At 44.7% G+C, this 17,523-nt stretch overlaps 1 protein-coding gene across 1 annotated transcript in view; it reads right to left on the bottom strand.

Moving 5' to 3' along the window:
* Positions 1–2,598, bottom strand: part of NHS (NHS actin remodeling regulator) — a 242,136-nt gene extending 239,538 nt beyond the window's left edge. Inside the window, exon 1 of the mRNA XM_079313199.1 lies at positions 2,096–2,598. Within this exon, the coding sequence (XP_079169325.1) occupies positions 2,096–2,486 (391 nt within the window). The 5' untranslated portion in view covers positions 2,487–2,598. The remainder of the gene's footprint in view (positions 1–2,095) is intronic.
* Positions 2,599–17,523: the final 14,925 nt, after the last annotated feature.

The raw sequence follows: 17,523 nt of genomic DNA, 5'->3' as shown, positions 1-17,523 counted from the left end.
ATGTGTGGAGTGGTGCTGTTCAGCTCTGGGTCTCAGCAGAAATGCTCAGGTGCAGCACTATGTAAATGCAGCTCTGCTGATCCAACACTGGAAGGGGAATAAAAGCAGCCAGAGGAGGCAAATAAGTTGACGGTTCAAGTACATTGGATTGTATGGAGACTTTCACCTTTAGGGAAGATGTGCTACAGAGCTGCATGGAGACAAGTGATGAGGACAGGGGGGTGTGCTTTGAGCAGCTGTACAGCTGCAGGCAAGACACACACCTACTGGAGGATGGGTGGGGGCAAAATCCAGTCTTGTGGAGGATCCCTTGGCTGACCAGACCTAGGGACATCTGCAGATTTATCAGTGGCACTGTGCTGTATACAAGAGGAAGGAAGAAAAGCTGGCAAACACAGGGAAGATCACAACCAAAATTTTCTCCCCTCTTAAAGACAGTAGGATTTAAAAGAGTACCAAACACTACAAAAAAAAAAAAAAAAAAAAAAGATTCTGCATTTATCATCACAGGGATAAAGCCAGACTCTCTAATTAAGCAGATGACATAACTGTGCTGTAATATCAAGATTTTGCTCTGTGATTTGCAAACAAGCTGCACTTGCACAATCCAGAAAGAAAAAAGCCATACAGATTAGAACAGCTAAGATCTGCTCTCACTTACATTAGTATATACCCACACTTACTCAGCTCAAAAGACCTACAGATGAGAATGTGATACGAGGAGTTTCATTTCCTCAGACAGTTCCCTCACTAGCCCAGCCAAGCCTCCTTCTCACTGCAGTTTCCAATCACAGCCCGGCACTCTGCTCTGATTACACACTCAGCCTGAAACCTCAAAAAATCTCTCTCAGTCTCATCTCTGGTTGGTGTACATTAATACATCACCAGCAAAGTCACTGTACATCTGCTGAGAATGTAACTTAAATACCATTGAATACTTAACGCTTAATTCTGATAATTAGGACAGCTTCATTGATCCTAGAAGAGTTATGTATATTCCACAATGCTCCAAAGGGGAGGAAACTCAAAGCACAATTTTAAATGGCATATTCACTAAAAACACAGAGAAGAGGGCATGGTCTTGTTTACCCTAGTGTAAATTCACTTTGCTGTACTTAGTGGAGGTACTCAGGATTTAGAGGCGTACATCAGAAGGCAAAAACTAAGCCAAATTCTCCTTTCAAGCCCTTGCTTTTCCTAAAACAGATACTGAGAAGTCAGAACCAACACCAATCTCCACTATTCCAGACTTCCAATCCACAGCCCTATCTATAAAAAAAACACGTATCCACAAGTGCTCGGGAAGCGTATGCACCAGTGAGAGCACAAAATCATTACACTGCTGTGAACACGAGCCATATTCAGCAAAAATCAGCAGCTGTTAGGACTACGGAGCTTTTCACAGCTTTTATAGTTTGGGTGGAGAAGAAACAGGATTCAAGCGGTGCTCATAACGCAAGTTCTATATTGCCTTGATCTTTATCCTCCTCCCCCTCCTCCACCCTCCCCTCTTCGCTCCTCAGGGCCACTCTTTAAACAGAAAGAAGTCATTAGCCAAACTTCCTTATTTTATGGCCCCGACAGTCAGGTAACGACGAAGCAGTTTTATTATTTCTACTGAAGATCATTCGATTGGGAATTCAGAGACACTTCTAAGGGGAAGATATCTGTCGGGGAAGGGAGACAGGCCGGCAAAGCGACAAAACCCAACCCGAGTGCGGCGGATCATCTCCATCAGCCCCGGCACCCAGCTGATAGACCTCGTCCCTTTCCCTGGCCAAACCCTTGGCTGCAGAAGATGCGTCCCGAGAGCCCCGCCAGCCAGCTCCTTACGTAAGGCACAAACCACTGACATCATCCCTCCCGCCGGCATCGCCGCGGCGCCCAGCGGCGCCCACAGACCCGACCCGACCCGCGCCCGCCGCTCCCTCCCCGCTCTGCTGCCCCGCCAGGGCTCCTTTCCCACCGACTCTGGCCCCAAACTTCGCACGGCAGGTTGCCAGGGGACGGCTTTCCCCGCCGGGCGCCCCGCGCTGCGGTGCGCTCCATCCATCCCGCGGCGCGCCCCATCCATCCCGCATTCCGCGGTACTTACGCACTGCCTCCTGCTTGGGGTCGAGGCCGCGCACGGCTCCCTGGAGGCCGGCGATGCGGCCGTGCAGCGCCCGTACGCGGCGGTGGGTGCCCTGGATGTCAGCCTCGACCTCCTGGAAAAGGGTGCAGGCGTGCCGGGCCACGTCGGAGAGCTGTCGGAGGATCCGCGACAGGGCTACGTTGCTGACCGAGCAGAGGTCCAGCACCATCAGCACGGCCGCCGCCTCCCTGTCCCCGCCGCCGGCCGCCTCGGCGCCCTCGCTCGCCGTGCCCGGCTCCTCCGGCGGGTCCCGCGGCGGCGGCTCCGCGCCCCAGCTCTCCTCCAGCACGGAGGCGGCGGGCTGCCGCCGGCACAGCCGCTGCGGCTCCACGATCCGCTTGGCGAAGGGCATGGCCGAGCCCTCGGCCGGAGCTCTCCCGGGCTCCCGCGGGCACTGCCGGGGATCGCTGCCCTCCTCCTCCTCCTCCTCCTCCTCCTGCTCCTGCTCCTGCTCCTGCTCGTCGTTCTCCTCCTGGCCGCCGCCGCTGCTCGCCCGCCGCCGTCACTCGCGGGCGGCCGCCGGCGGGCGGCTCATCGCCTCGCTCGCTGCCTGCCGCTCCGGGGCTGCGGGGCGGCCGCCGAGCATCCGCCGCTGCCGCTGCCGCCGCGGGAGCCGGGGCGCATCCGCGCCGCTCGCCCGCTGCTCTCACGCCGTCCCGCTCCGGTGTGAAGGGGCGGCCCGAAAACCCGGAGAGAGGAATCCCGCGGCCGCGAGGAGGAGCGAGCCGCCGAGCCTCCCGCCGGGGAGCGCGGGGCGGGGGCGGTGCCGGTGCCGGTGCCGGTGCCGCCGCGGGGAGGCGCTGCGGGGCGGGCGGGCAGCGCCGCTCCGGGCGCGCTCTGCCTCCTCCGGGCCCAGCCCGCTCCCCCCGGCGGGAGCAATGCTCGGTGCGCAGGAGAAGGAAGAGAAGCTGTCTCGAGGGGCAGGAGGGGACCCCGCTCAGCAGGACCCCGCACCGGTGTCACCTCCCGGGGCACCGCGGAGGTTGTTGCACTCCCCGAAATCAGGTGCGTGCGCTTGGGCACCGGCTTCTTAGGAGGTGTCAGGGAGAGCTGGGTTCCCGTCAGACGAGGAGCGCTGCTTCTGACGCAACACAGCTCAGCTGGCATACATACACTTCTGAAAGGTGAACGTGCCTAACAAGCAGGCATGAAATCTGAACACAAACTCTAAATTATTGGTCATAAATACCACTGAAAGAGGGACTGTAAAAGGAGATCCAGGCAGATGCAAATACAGGCATTCCACAGTTTGGAAACAGCAGCTTGTTTGCCCGCTTGACCTTAGCTTGTCATCCTTGCACTTGAGTGTTGTGGTACAGTCTGTCATTACATGACCACATAGAGGCAGCTTTTAATTACCTCTGGTCAAATAGCCTGAGCTGCAGGGAGCATCACTGCCAGCCTGGTGATACACATATCCCATTCTCTGCAGATGCAATAACCCACTCCTGGGACAAGTTTAGGTCCAGAGGGAGGACACAGCTGCTTTCACAGAGATCAGTCCGAGCTGGTGAGCTTTGCTGGCCCTGCTGCTGGCTTTTAGCATGGAGCATTCATGAACCTTCACACTTTGCCTCTGGACAGAGGAACACATCATGACAAAAGTCAGCTCAGGTCTTTAGCTCGGATTTCTGGCTTGGCTTGAAATGGGTCCCAGCCCTATGCCTGGGCAGGGGGCAAGGCACAGAGCCTGTCCCAATCCCAGCACCACTTTGCCACATTTCCTGGGAGGCTTGAAGTTCAGGTGTGACCCAATGGGAGCAAGCAGGGACATGAGAGCTGTCAGAGGTCCAGGGGCAGTGCTCAAACAGTACTAAAACTGTTTCTTGGACCCAAAATGAGCCACTGCTAAAATCACTGGGGTATTTGCACCCCACATTCATGAGTTTCCCCTGCAGCTGGGAGGCTTTTAGCTCTTGTAGTGGAGCATGGACTGTACACCTCTTCCTCCCTGGGGGAGTCATGATATGTTATTTATAAACCACTGCAAGGTATTTTAATATTTCACTTGATACTCATAAAGCAGGGGGAACTGTTAAGTTGTAATGCTTCAGAAAGAACAGCAGCCACCCAAACTGGTGTGGGATTACAGGAAAAGGACCAGGAAATAGCAGTATAGCATTCACCAGTCAGGGGCAGGAGATATCTCTGAGGAAATCATCTCAGGCACTCATTTGGCCTCTCTCTCAGGAACATAAGCCAGTGGATTGAGCCATCAGTGGCAGGTAAAAGCTGCAAGGGGTAGGATTTTAGATTGCATCTTACCACAGCCTCCCATTGCACCTACTCTCTGATCAGCTCACACAGGACAAGAGCTGTGCAGCTCTCTTTCTTCCCTTGAAAACAGCACCTTGGTTCTGGCAGATTATCCCTATTCAACCTCAGCAAAGCTACCAGAAACCAGTGCTACCTCTTCATTCACTTTTCCCAGTCTCCACATTTACATAGACTCCATGGTCTCTCTTTTTATCCCATGCTTGAAAGGTACACCTTACCTTAGGGACCCTACTAGTCCCATGGCGACTGTGTGTACAGGACACACAGCACCAAAACACACAGGAATGAACTTGTTTAAAGGAGGAAGGTTCTGGAAGGAAGGAAGAAAGTCTGTTCATCTCTACCATAGCAAGCATATTTTCGTTTTGGAGGTTTGAAGCACTACTGTCCTTTCCTCCACAAGTCTAGATGTTGCATTTTTCTTAGTTTTTCATTGTAAGTAGAACAGATTCCACATGCAGTTTGGGTGAGGGGCACTGGCACTTTCTACCAGGCAGGTAGAGATACCATGTCACTTTGCTCATAATACAGCTCTTATCTTTGCCAGTGCTGAGGAGTCAGGTTCCTCCAGTCATGCACTTACTATGTGTTTTTTATCAGTGATATCATGTGCAAATCCAAATTCAGTAGTTTCTCAGCTGTTGCTGGGATTGCTCTTGGTATGTCTGTTCAACAGCAGATGCAGTAAGAGGGGAGCAGTCTCAAAGGTTAACCTTGGTCTCACCCAATGGCTCTTTGGAGTCTCTTATAGCAAAAGGAGAGGAAAAAAATCTTCCATGGTGGATTTTGAATGTTGTCTCATTCAGTTCTGAAGTGCTTCTAAGAGGTGCCAATTCCTCTGTGCTGACTCGAGGCTTCTCTTGGCTGGAGTTAAACCTCAAGACCCAGAGTATTTAATTTGTGAAGACATCAGCCTGGACCAACAAGCTGCATTGCTAGATTTCAAGAAGCACTTGCTGACCTCAGAGATTGTGACGTGTCAGAAAGAATATGAGTCATGAACAGAGATAAATAGGTGAAACGATTCGTTGTGTATTTATTTATGGCAGGAAAAATGCCATGTTGAACTGTACTGCTTTCTTGCATGTGCATGAGCTGTATTCACTGTGTTAGTTGCTGTACATTTAGTTTGGGATGCTGCTGTGGATGGCATTGGCTTTCACCCATATCACTGAAGGGTGATGGTTTGCTTTGAAGACACACACAGTGTGGGAGTGGAAGAGTGGGCTAGCAGAGTAAAAGAAAGGTCCTGCTTGATCTCTCACTGGTGCTGCTGGTGGTAGCAGGCACCTGGTCATAGCCCACAGTAATTATTGTGCAGCTTCCCACTCCCTTCCTACCACTGTGCTCATTCACTGGCTCACTTTGGCTGCTGGTGGCCCTGCTGAGCTGTGCCTCTACAGCAACACCAGCCAGGGAATATTCCTGCCTTTGGAGACAGAGGGCAGAGCCATTGGCAGATAAGAAGGAATCTGGTTTCCTGCTGCAGCCAGCTACAGGAAGCAGGGAGGTAGGATTAGGCAATCTCACCCTGTTTGGCAGGGCTGCTCTGGCCTGCTGCAGAGTCTCTTGTTCTGCAGTGCCAGAAAGGGAGGAGAGGCTGATGAGTGCTGTAGGCTATTGTCACTTCCTCCTCTTTCCACAGCTGTCAGGAAGGTGCCTTTAGGCATCATATTAATGAAGATGTGGCCTTTTGGCCATAATGTGGAATCTGTCATCGCTGGTGCTAGCCCACCCTAAATATATCACTTATTTATTCTCAGCAAAGATGTCACAGACAAAGCATTCCCAAACTTGTACCCACTCAGGCTAGCAAAATTATCCTTTTTTGGAAAGTCCCTTCAATATTCAGCTGCCATTCTGCACTTAGACCCAACAGCAACATTCCTTGATCACAGTAAGGGCACATTAAATGTGAAAGTCCATAAGGCAGGAAAGTAGGGCAGTTCCCTGAGAGTTTGGACCTGCTTATTTAGAACTCCCAGTCCTGAGTGTTTGTTTCAGCAGGTAAAAGTTAAAATCATTTCCAAAACATAGGACATTAAGATTTTACTGGGAGATACCTTTCCTGAAGAGGATCCCTAATTTTGAGTTAGTGAGGCAAAAGGCTGGTAATTCATATTTTGGTGGCATGTCTAGGACACAGAGATGACTTTGTCCTTCAGTGAAGGCCGCACTGCTGATGTACTGAGGCACACATCTTCTTACTTTTGGTTCCTGTTTCCCTAAAACTTTAGTGGCACAAACAGCTATACAAATGTATGCAGCATGCAAGAGACCACAAATCTCTTCCAGGAGTTGCTATATGAATATGACTAGATACTGGTGTTTTATAGGTAGGAGTATTCCTTGTTCATCCTTGTTTCTCTCACAATACTCACAAAATAATTTTTACTGCCAGTTTGCCCTCACTACTAAGTCTGTGCATTCTGAATTTTCTCTTGTTCTCTGGGCCAGGGCACCCCTTTTCCTCATTTTTTCCTTCTTTGACAGGAAGAATTTTCCTGTCCTCAGTAGAGCTGTTTCCTGATCTTTCTCACACCTGCAGCTGAGGACATACAGGCATTAGAATGGTGAGTGTTTCTCTGCATTAATCTCTCTCATGTCCAACCACATTTCCCCAGGCACTCGTGTGCTGTCACCAGCTTACACTGATCCAGCCCACTACTGCTCCTTCTGGTAGTTGTTAATATTTGTATTGCCATAAACCTTTTCACCCTTGAACTATGAGCCCACTGATTTAGTCATTGGTTTAAGTGGGGGAAATACAGGGCCTGCAGCAATCCTGGTACCTGCAGCAAGAGGAATTACTGGACTCCATATAGTGCTGCAAAACAGAATTGAGTACATTCAAACTGACTTCCTTTCTCCAAAGTGCCCTAATTATGGTTGTTACAGAGTTTACTTGCAATCAGAGTAGGGATGACATTTCAAACTGAAGAGTGATTATTAAATTGACACTTCCTTTAAAATGTGCCTGAAGTCAAGACTGACATGCTAATTGAATTTTATTAACAAGAAATGTCCATTTTAATAGGGGAACTTCCTAATCTCTTTATCAAGTTCATGCTAAGTGCATACCTAATCATTACTACCTAGTATAGCTAGTAAAAGAAAAAAAAAAAAAAAAAGCCTCATTGGAGCATGCCCCTGAGCAGCAAATGTTGTAATTTCCTTTGATATCAATATTAGTTTCACATTCATATATCCCATTGGCTGCTAGCACAAGAACATATCAAGGAAGGAAAAAAACAAAAGCCCTTTAAGCCTTTAAAAATGGTGGTGCTTAAGAATATGCAATAAATCCAAGACCAAATCAAAATGATGCTGGGTATTTCTGGCAAATTTCAGGACACATTAAAAACCACATTAAACATTTCCAACAGCTCTAGTATGACAGGTATCAGTGTTCCCACCATTATCCTAGACAATACTGATGCTCATTTTGTCATCTCAGAAGGAAGGAGTTGTGTAGAGGATGCTTGGGATACCTTTCCTGGACTCCATATCAGAACACAACACAGCAGAGTAACTGCAATACTGGAGCAGCATCCAGCTCCAAGCTGGACTTCAGGAAAACTAGATTCTACCATGTGGGCTGTGCCCCTCTGTGTTGGGATAGGGCAGGTGGGTGCTTCTTCACAAGAAAAAGCTCTCAAGCTAAAGTCAGGCTCTGTTCTGTATAGGAAAGCTCTGTTGAGGCAACACCACCAGCAACCTTAGCTGGAGTGCTGTGACACCTGACTCCAGCCTCTGCAGAGAACTTCAATCAATTCAATTCCATTCAATTCAATTCAATCAATTCAATCTCCACAGTCCCAAGTAGGAACATTCACAATGACATAAAGTTAACACTGGGGGTTAATCTTAATAAAACACAGTAAAAGGAGAAGCAGACAATAAACTGTGCTCTTTACAAAGAAATATGATCCCTTGTAGGGAAACAGAAGGAAAAAAGATGTTTTACTTCTAGTGTGAGCTCCATCCACCCTCTTTTTTACTCTGACTTCTTAATTGCACTTGATTTGATAGCAGTGGGGGTTTAACCTATGTTGTGGGTATTTTCACTGTTGTCTTTAATTTTGCCTGCTGGCATCAGGCAGTTTGTGCACATCAAGCCAAGTCTGCTGTCTTGGTTCAGGACTCATCTGACCTCAGCTGACATTTTGCCTGTATCAGAACAGTGGGAGTACACTAGCAAAGAGAAAAGAAGATTTATTGGGAACAGAATGTGACAATCCCATCATCCACAGATGAGCTTTTATCCTGTATTAACAACACACGTTTTTACACATTCCAAAATAATTTGGCACGTGCGGTTTGCATGCTGAACATGTCCTAACTCTCTGTCATACAGTCTAAATGTGAAAGTAATTTCAAGTTTCTGTATTCTGGAGCTAATCCAGCTTGCGGTTCATGTCACCAAGTCGAGGGCAGTAAAATGTCACTTCTCTTATGCTCATGATGAAGAGCTGAAGAAGGAGATACTCTGGGAAAGGCTAGATCAGGTTAGTGCCCCTGCACTTTCTGTTGCTTCTCCCAGGGGCAGGGAATTTTAGTTTGGTTGGGTGGGTGTGCCTGTGCTGTGGCATGACCTTAACTCACTGAGCCTGGGTGCTGCTTGGAGAGGGAAGAACACTGACCTCTGTCACTTTGCAGTGCTGAGAGGGGAGCTCAGGCTGCCTCACAGCTTTCCTAGCAGTGCCTCTTGCCAGCCATCCCCCAGGGGTTTAGCCAAGCCTTGGGCTCCCTGAGGTGGATTCCAGCAGAGGAAGAGCAAGAGTGACTCAGGCTGGTTTCACCAAACTGATGAGTTTCCAATCTCATGAGGGTGAGAGCATTAGGGTACTGCAAGCTCTGGCCTACAGTGTACTGCCATATTCCAGCTAAGAGTGTTAATTTATTGGAAAATCCATGCTCCAGGACTCCAAAATAGCAAAAAAGGGAGCAAAATTAGGATTGAATACCACTGGGCTAAGTAAATGCAAAAGCTCATGTTACCCTGCACGTACTCTTTCCAGCTGTATGATTTCCATTATGAATAAATTTTCTCTGCCAGGAGTAACTCTTTGATTTTGAAGGAAATCAAAATAACAAAAGATATATAATTACTTTGTAGGTGGGCTAATTCCTTCTTCCATCTCTTTGTCCATGACAGAGGCAAGAGGAGTAGTTTTATGCTTGGTGGCTTGGCAGTACTTCCAGCTCTCTACCAGCAGAAGAGAAAGCCACCCTAAACATTGATACTTAAAATCTGGCCATGAAGCAGCAAAGGTTGTTTCATACTCTTGAGCAGGCTGAATAGTTCCTCCATGTAGCAGAACTGGCGCTGGAAGTACAGCCAGTAGCCCAGTTTTTAAGAAAAATCTTCATCTGATATAAATCATTTTTAGCTGGAGACCACTTGTGGTCTCATCATGGCCAGTCAAATTAGCTTCCTGTTTTGTTTTACAACAAGTAGTACTCTAAGTGCTCTGAAAATGCACCATAATAGGAAAAGTCTGACGAAGTAAGTGATTACTATTTCAAAGGAAGGTGAAGTTTATAGAAGTGTAATTAGTCATCTGCTCTTAAACCAGAAAGATATGGTGGATAAAAAATGTCTTTGGGGTTTTAAAAAGAGATACAGAAATATGTTAAATGATGGAACATCATTAGAGTCTGCATTTATTTTAAGAATAAACAGAGCTATTAGCCAGTTGCCCACCTTCATATCTTTCTGTTTTCTGCCTAATGGGCTTTCTTCCTTGTGTACAGAAAAAAAAAAAACCCAGCCTATCCTGTTTATGGTTGAGTTGCAATATGCTGAAAATTATTACTTCAGATTTTGTACATTAAGTCTGTCTGCTGGCAAGAGGAAAACCCTCTCATATTATCTAATTATGGCTTCAAGCAGCACTAATGAAGAAGTTGCACAGGCTGGGGCCTGTTCTCTCCTCTCTGGAGGCGTCAACAGAGAGTCTGTGGTTGTGGTCACACAGAAGTGGGGAGGGAGGCTGGGGCTGCCAGGCACAGCAGCCTGCACGGGGAAGGTTGGCTCTGGAGAGCACAGGAGTGAAGCCAAGCCCACAGCCCCAGTGTAGGGCTCAGCTTCAGGAACCAAGGCTGAGCCCCCACCAATGCCTTCCTCCCCTGGCACCTGGTAGCCTCAGCTGGGATGTCTCAGAGGGGATGGAGCCCCCCATGCCTTGGGAAGGAGATGTGCACAGCTGTGCCAGCACAACTGCAGCACGTGTCTGCAGTCAGTTCCTGGCAGTGGGCTTCCAGCCAGCCTGAGGAGCAGCTGTCCAGCTCTGGGGAAGTTGTGCCTGCTTGTTGGAGAGACTCAGGTCTACATCCTCTGGAATCAAATACATGGATGTAAAATAAGGAAATCTCAGTGGAGACTCATGCTAGACAAGCCAGGCTGCGTACTCAGAGCAAGGACTGAGCCATGGCAACGTAGATTGAGGAGCTTGCCAGTTTAGTATCAACTTCAATTTAGCTGTAAAACCCACTGTAAAAGTCAAACAAAAAAGTCACATCCAAATTCCCTGCTGCCATTGCTTACCTGTTACAGATTCCAAAGCTAACTAGTTTAGTTCAGCATTAGCTGTGCTAATTTTGTAAACACAGTTGAAACCATAGCACAGGCAAACGTAGTCATTTAGAGTAGTGCAGAGAATAGTATAGATACCAAAGAGAATCAGAAGAAACTCCACTGATAGCTGGCCTACATGAAGAAAAAAGAGACTCAAACTTAGATAGGAGTTAATTGGGATTTTCTTCTACATCTCATTAACCTCTTGGATGGAGAATCCAGCAAAGCTGTGATTTATTTACTATAGATGCACTCAAAGGATACTGCATAACTTAGTGTTCTGGCACTGTGAAAGTTATTTGCAGTGATGAATTTTTAAAATTCTTTGGAGGAAAGTGAGTGCATATTCCCTTCCCCCACCAAATTAAAAAAAAAAAAAAAGAAAGAAATTGCAGAGTAACATTCAAAGGCTCATTAAAAGCAACCAGGGAAAATAGATTACGGAGACTTCAAAGACTCATGATACTGGTTAAGAATCAGCTCTCTTTTTCAAAGAAAATGTTATTAGCTAATCCTTGAAATTTGGGTTTTGGCAGATGACACAGTATTTCCTGCAGGTGCAGAAACTAGACAGTATTAAAAGAGTTTTGGTAGTGTACAAAAAACTTCTCAACTAGACTTATGCTCAAGTCAGTTTGGGTGCATTCCTTGATCCCTCATACATGTACTGAAATGTAGCAGCATTTCAGAAGGCTCTAACCACTTTAAGCTATATATCTAATTTATTGAGAAAGCAAGCCTGTTAAGATAATGGGGTTTGGGTTTCTTTATTAGGAAAAATAATGCATTAATTATTTTGATTATCTATAATATTGGAGGGAATAACAGAAAAGCTAATGCAATTAGTAATGGAAATAATACCTATGTAACAAGTACAAGAGTGAAACACTATATCCATGCAAACAAGCATCATTCCACTCCACATTCCTGCTTACATCAGTGTAGACATGCTTTAGCATATTGTCTCTTTTAAGATGTTCTCTACAAGGTCTTGTGTGTGTTTTTGTCTGCTCTATCCATGGCTAATCCCAACTCCTCCATGAGTCAGAAGTCTCTGCTTATCAAAAGAGACGAGTCCAGCCAGATCTGTCCAAAGCCCTTTGTTAAGCTGTGATCATTTGTCTTTGATTTAAAACTTGACTGTCTCACAAGGACAATTTTCTCACTGAGACTTTCACCTAAAATTTGGCCCAGAAGATGCCCAAACTTATGTCTTACTGTTTCCATGGCAACAAATTGCTTGAAGTCAAATAACTTGAGCTTAAGATGCCCTTAGTAGGTAGCAACCTGAAAAGGAGCACTGGAATAAATAAGCGATGATGGAGTAGTGGCAAAATTTGCAAACTTATTCCCATTTTCCATAAATCTAAAGAGCTTTTTTTCAGGTACTAATTTTCAAATATAGTCTGAACAACATTGTTTATAAATTCAATTTAGACTTTCAGATGAAATTTAAACTACAACAAAAGTGAAGTTCTCAGCTTGTAGAAAAGAGGTGGTGGGAGCTCATTAATTCAGCATTTATAGTGGAGACCCGTGTCTGTGTATATTAGGAGATAAAAATGTCAGGGGGACATAATAAAGCACACCACTTTACTGAGTGCTTTGTACATGTCTTTTTGAAAGTATTTTGAAGTGTTTTGAGATTTTGGATATGTTATACAGGCACTTGCATTTGCTTGTAAGAGACAGCTACTCCTATTACTCACAAGTTCATTCTCTCACAGGTATTTTGTGCCCATACACAGTATCAGGTATACGGTGCTGACAACTAATATCAGAAAACTTGACACTGTTACAATTGTTTGAGCCATGTGTGTACTACAAATCAGACACAAGATATCACATTGAAAAGTTAAGCTAGTTCAAAAATGTGTATTTGACTTGACTGATTTGCTCCATTATATCAGTATGTGTTCAGCCCTTCCCCCACCCCAAAAAATACAAATGCAGGCACAAAACCCACTTAGATCCACATTGAAACTATTGCACAAATGCCCCAATATTCAAAAGCATCTCTTGTTGGCCCTTATTTCTCTAGTTTTATTGACATTTGCACAGATGTGTCAAAATGCCTGCTGAAAAGTTTAATCCAATATAATACTGTTCAGGGAACAAGAGGGCTCAGGAGATCTAATTTCTTTTGTTAGAAAAGAGGTTTAAAACTTGGATACTATAGAATATTTATTGCTCAAAGAAAAATAACCTAAAAGCTAACAAGTGAAATAGATGTTTTTGGAAGTAAAAAAGCTACGTGAATGCAGGACATCTAAGCAGAGCTGTAAAGTTGTTAAAGTTCTCATTTCTTTTGCACAGATTTATTTTCCAGCAGATGACAGTAAATTTTGGGTGTACTGTAGGATCCCTTTTCCATCCCAACACAGACTCTTCCCTGTGGGAAGTGGTCATTGAGGGCAGGTTGGGTAAGGAGTAGCAAGAGAGGTTGCAGAAAAAGCACATTTTGGGGAATACTCTGACCATAGCATGAGTCTCCAAACTGTAATTGTAAGTAAGGTATCTATAACCCTTGTGCATGCTCTTTACTTAATGTCGTGGTACAAGGAGTTGTTCTTCTTGCTAAGGCCAGAATTGTGATCTAAAATTGTCCTTATCTTCCCCTGGTTTGTAGAGTCACTGTCTTCCTAGTTTGTACATCTCAGTGATAAACTCAGTGCCACTAGTCAGGGGGAATGAATCTGGTCCCAATATCTCTCTTTTAGAGGAGGGTATGATCACAATATATCTCAACATCTTCTGTATTAGATTAGTGGTAGCAGGTAAATTTTCTGGAGTCTCTTTCTCTTCACATCTAGAAGTCAGAGAAACTGTGGAGGCTGAGTGGTAAGAGGGGAGACATCAAAAAAATGTTATAATTTACTGGCCACGGTAAATTGTAAAAGCCACAGTGGTTTTAAAGTACTTTGGTGTCTTTATCAAGTCAAAGTAGGTAGGAACTTTCGTAGTAGGATAGCCAGTTTACAGGAGGTGGCACTGAACCACGTTGTATGCCCTTTGTTGCATGGAATGTTTTTTGAAGGCAGTGTAACATCCTTCATCACCCATGATGTTCAACCAGAGAACACTTCCCTGTTCATTCACCAGCATGACTGTAAGAACTATATCAAGACCCTTGTCCTGGCTCATTGTAGTTGCCCTGGTTATGTATTTTATGTGGATTTCTCCATGGCTGCCACAGTGTCTGCTATCAATTTTAGTTTCCAAATTATATGTGTTTATTGCTACTTTAATGAGAACATTTGTTTATCTAAGGATATTTACCATTTTATACATATCTTGACAGCAATCATGGCTGAACAGGCAAATAAAAATGTTCTGAGTATCTGAATAAGAACTGGGAGTGCTCCCTCTGGTTCCTTACAGTACAGCCCATGCTACCCACACTAGGCTTCCTTCTGTGCAGGGGCAATGATATTGCAGTGAGGCTGTTGACAGGAGAATATGTCAGGATGCTGTTCAAATGAGTGCTATGGCACTCGAAATAATTAGGACTATGCTACTTTTGGAATTGCATGTAATCTCCTCTTCAAAAAAGCTTTGATAATCAAGAGGAAGGAAAAGCATGAGGAAGAAGGTATATTTTTTCAACCTTGTTTCTACAACTTTACCTGCATTTGTTACTATTTTAACATTTGTCACAATGCTTAAAATCTTACCACAGGCAAAATGTCCCAACAATATTGTTTTCACTTCAAAACTACACACAATTCCAGTCCTGTGAGTCTGTCTTGACAAGCAACACCGAGCATTGTAAAGTGAAATCAAATAGAAATGGCAATTCAGAAAAATCCATGTGCAGAACACATTAAAAATTCACTGCAACATCACTGATCAAGTATAAGGTCTTAGGTTACATGAAATGAGTTACTAAAGCACAAATTGTTCTTGAGAGCTACTTATCTTGCTCTCCATAATTAATTTAATACCTTAGATGAGAAGAACAAAGGTTAAGGCTTACTTTGCAGCGAGGGTCACTATTGAAGAACAGCCTCTAATTTTGCTTCTACAGAAGTTTAAACATACCCTTAAAATGCTAGACAAAATCTATGCAGCTCATGCAAATGCATTGGAATTTGATTGGAGTAGCTGTCATCAACTGTCCAAGTGAATCCTGTGTGAAGACAAAGTGTGTGGACTGTAGAAAGTAAATTATCCGGTAATTATCAGGTAATTAACACTATATGCATTACAAAGCAGTGAAACTGAAGAGGGGAGGGTGGGTACAACTGTTTGACCCCAGTCATGAATGCTGTGCTTTTGTACCACCGACTGACCATCCCATTACCTCTGTTCGGGCAACTTTAGTGTAGGTCTGTATCCTCACAAGAAACACTTGAGTTCTGAATTCCGTCCCTTTAAAGATATTTACTACCTTTCCTTGTTGGTATTAGATTTCTTACTGAACTTGCTATAGTGCTTCCATTCTAGACCAAGAACTTCCATAAAATGGAAAATACCCCTTTAGAGCAGCATCAGTGTTATCTGATATGTTGTTTCTTGACAGCATGATATTTATACCTGGTTGTATTCAGATTAAAAAGCTGTTATTACTCTTTGTTTTCAGAGGACAGCAACAGCAGCTCTCAGAGCACAGGGGACAGAAGGAGTTGCTGACAGCCCTTAAGTACTCTAAGAGGTAAGATTTTATATAATAGAATAACCACGTGATCTAAGTCAAATCTTTTGCTCCCTTAAATGATGCCACCAGTTCTGTCACTTGTAGTGGCCAACATGAAGCTCAGGAGCTTTCAGTCTCTAAAAAGGGGAGCAGGCAGCTCATCCAGCATCGGGAATGGAGGGAGGAGATATTTTAGTAATAGTTCCAAACATAAAGATGTTAATCCCTGCCTGAAGGGATTATAAACTTGAGCTTTTTACAGTTCAAGGAGCAGCCTCTACCACTGTTAATGGTCCCAAGTAACTCTTCACTGTGAGTAGGTTAAGAGGTCTGCTGCAGGAAGTACATTCTCAGTGCTTCAAACATCTGAAATGCAGACATGACATTTCCTACCTACTACAAACATTTTGTTAATTTTTTAACCATTAGTGTGTGTCAGGGTCACCATCTTCATGGTACACATGGGAAACCAGAGAGCAGGAGAAATATATTTCATTTGTTCTTGAGCTAGGACTGAGCTCTGCTGTCCTCACCATGTTGGCTCAGACATGTCCACACGTGCAGCATGTCTCCATCTGGTACCTGAAGGTGAGACTCTTAGCCACATGCACGAAAGAAGTCAGGATTTCAAGAAAACCCTGTGAGACCTTTAAGAAACGTTGTTACTCTGAGAAATTAACACTATGAAGAATCAGAATCAAGCTGTTATTTTTAGCAACAGAATCTCTGTTTAAGAGGAAAATTGCTGGCAAATATAATTCAAAAAGTATGTTCATGTAGCTGTAAGCCTGACTCTTTGTTTAATGCATGCAATCTCAGCATCTTTGCAACTGCAAAATACCAGTTCTTTCACTTCTGTGCATATCTGTGTCCTTCCATGTCATTGAACCTTCTTTCTCCATTGCATCTGACACAATGAAATGTGTCAGTCATTGTGACTCACCTGTGGTTAACACTTCCTACAAAAGGGAAGATTATTTGTAGCACAAATAATTTAATCTAGAGAACTTGGATGCAGTGCAAGGAGATGTGTATGGAAAAGACAAAAGAAAATGCTTGTTCTCAGCTGAACAGATGTAAACCTGTGACTTCATGATGTGCTTCTGTTGCACTCTATTATAAAATGAAAGTTGAACATTTAGTTCTGCTCCAATTTTAGCATCATTTCCACAGATAACACAGAGCACTTCACAGACTTTTTGAGAACATTTTTTCCCCATAATGTTTATGGAAAAAGAAATTTGTCATGCTACCTTGCAAAAGGCGGTTGCTTTGTTGACCAGATGCCAAAGTGAAATTCAGACATGGATGGCCAGAAACAAGATTTAATTTAATCCTACTAATCCTGAGCTGTTGATTGGTACAAGGCACCATTATAGCTGGGTAAGCTTCCCAGGCTTATTGTCTGATTCTCTTTGGAGTCATGAGATCACTTTGGATTCTCAGTCTTTCCCTTCTAAAGGGCAATGTTCCTGTCTCATGTTCCATTTCTTGCTACAAACAATAATGAGCAAAAGAAATCATGTACTTTAGCCAGAAAATCCAGAAAATTCGGGGCAGGTGATGTATTGAGCCTGATGATATGCTTTACTAGGGAGAGTGGAATGAGATGTCCTTGAGGAGATTAGCAGCCTGTCCAGGTAATTACAGGGTCTTCTTGTACTCACTTCAGTGAAGCCCCAAGACATCTTCAGAAGCTGAAATTGTACTTACAGAATCATAGAATAATTTAGGCTGGAAAACACCTATAAACCATCAATTCCAATTGTTGTCCCAACACTGCCAAGCCCACCATTAAACCATGTTTCCTAGTGCCACCTCTACATGTCTTCTAAACAGCTGCAGGTGTTGCGACTCCACCACTTCTCTGGACAGTCCATTATAATGCTTGACAAC

This window comes from Erithacus rubecula (assembly GCF_903797595.1).
Source record: "Erithacus rubecula genome assembly, chromosome: 1".
NCBI lineage: Eukaryota > Metazoa > Chordata > Aves > Passeriformes > Muscicapidae > Erithacus > Erithacus rubecula.
The sequence above is the reverse complement of the archived record's forward strand: the minus strand, read 5'-3'. Positions and strand labels throughout refer to the sequence as shown.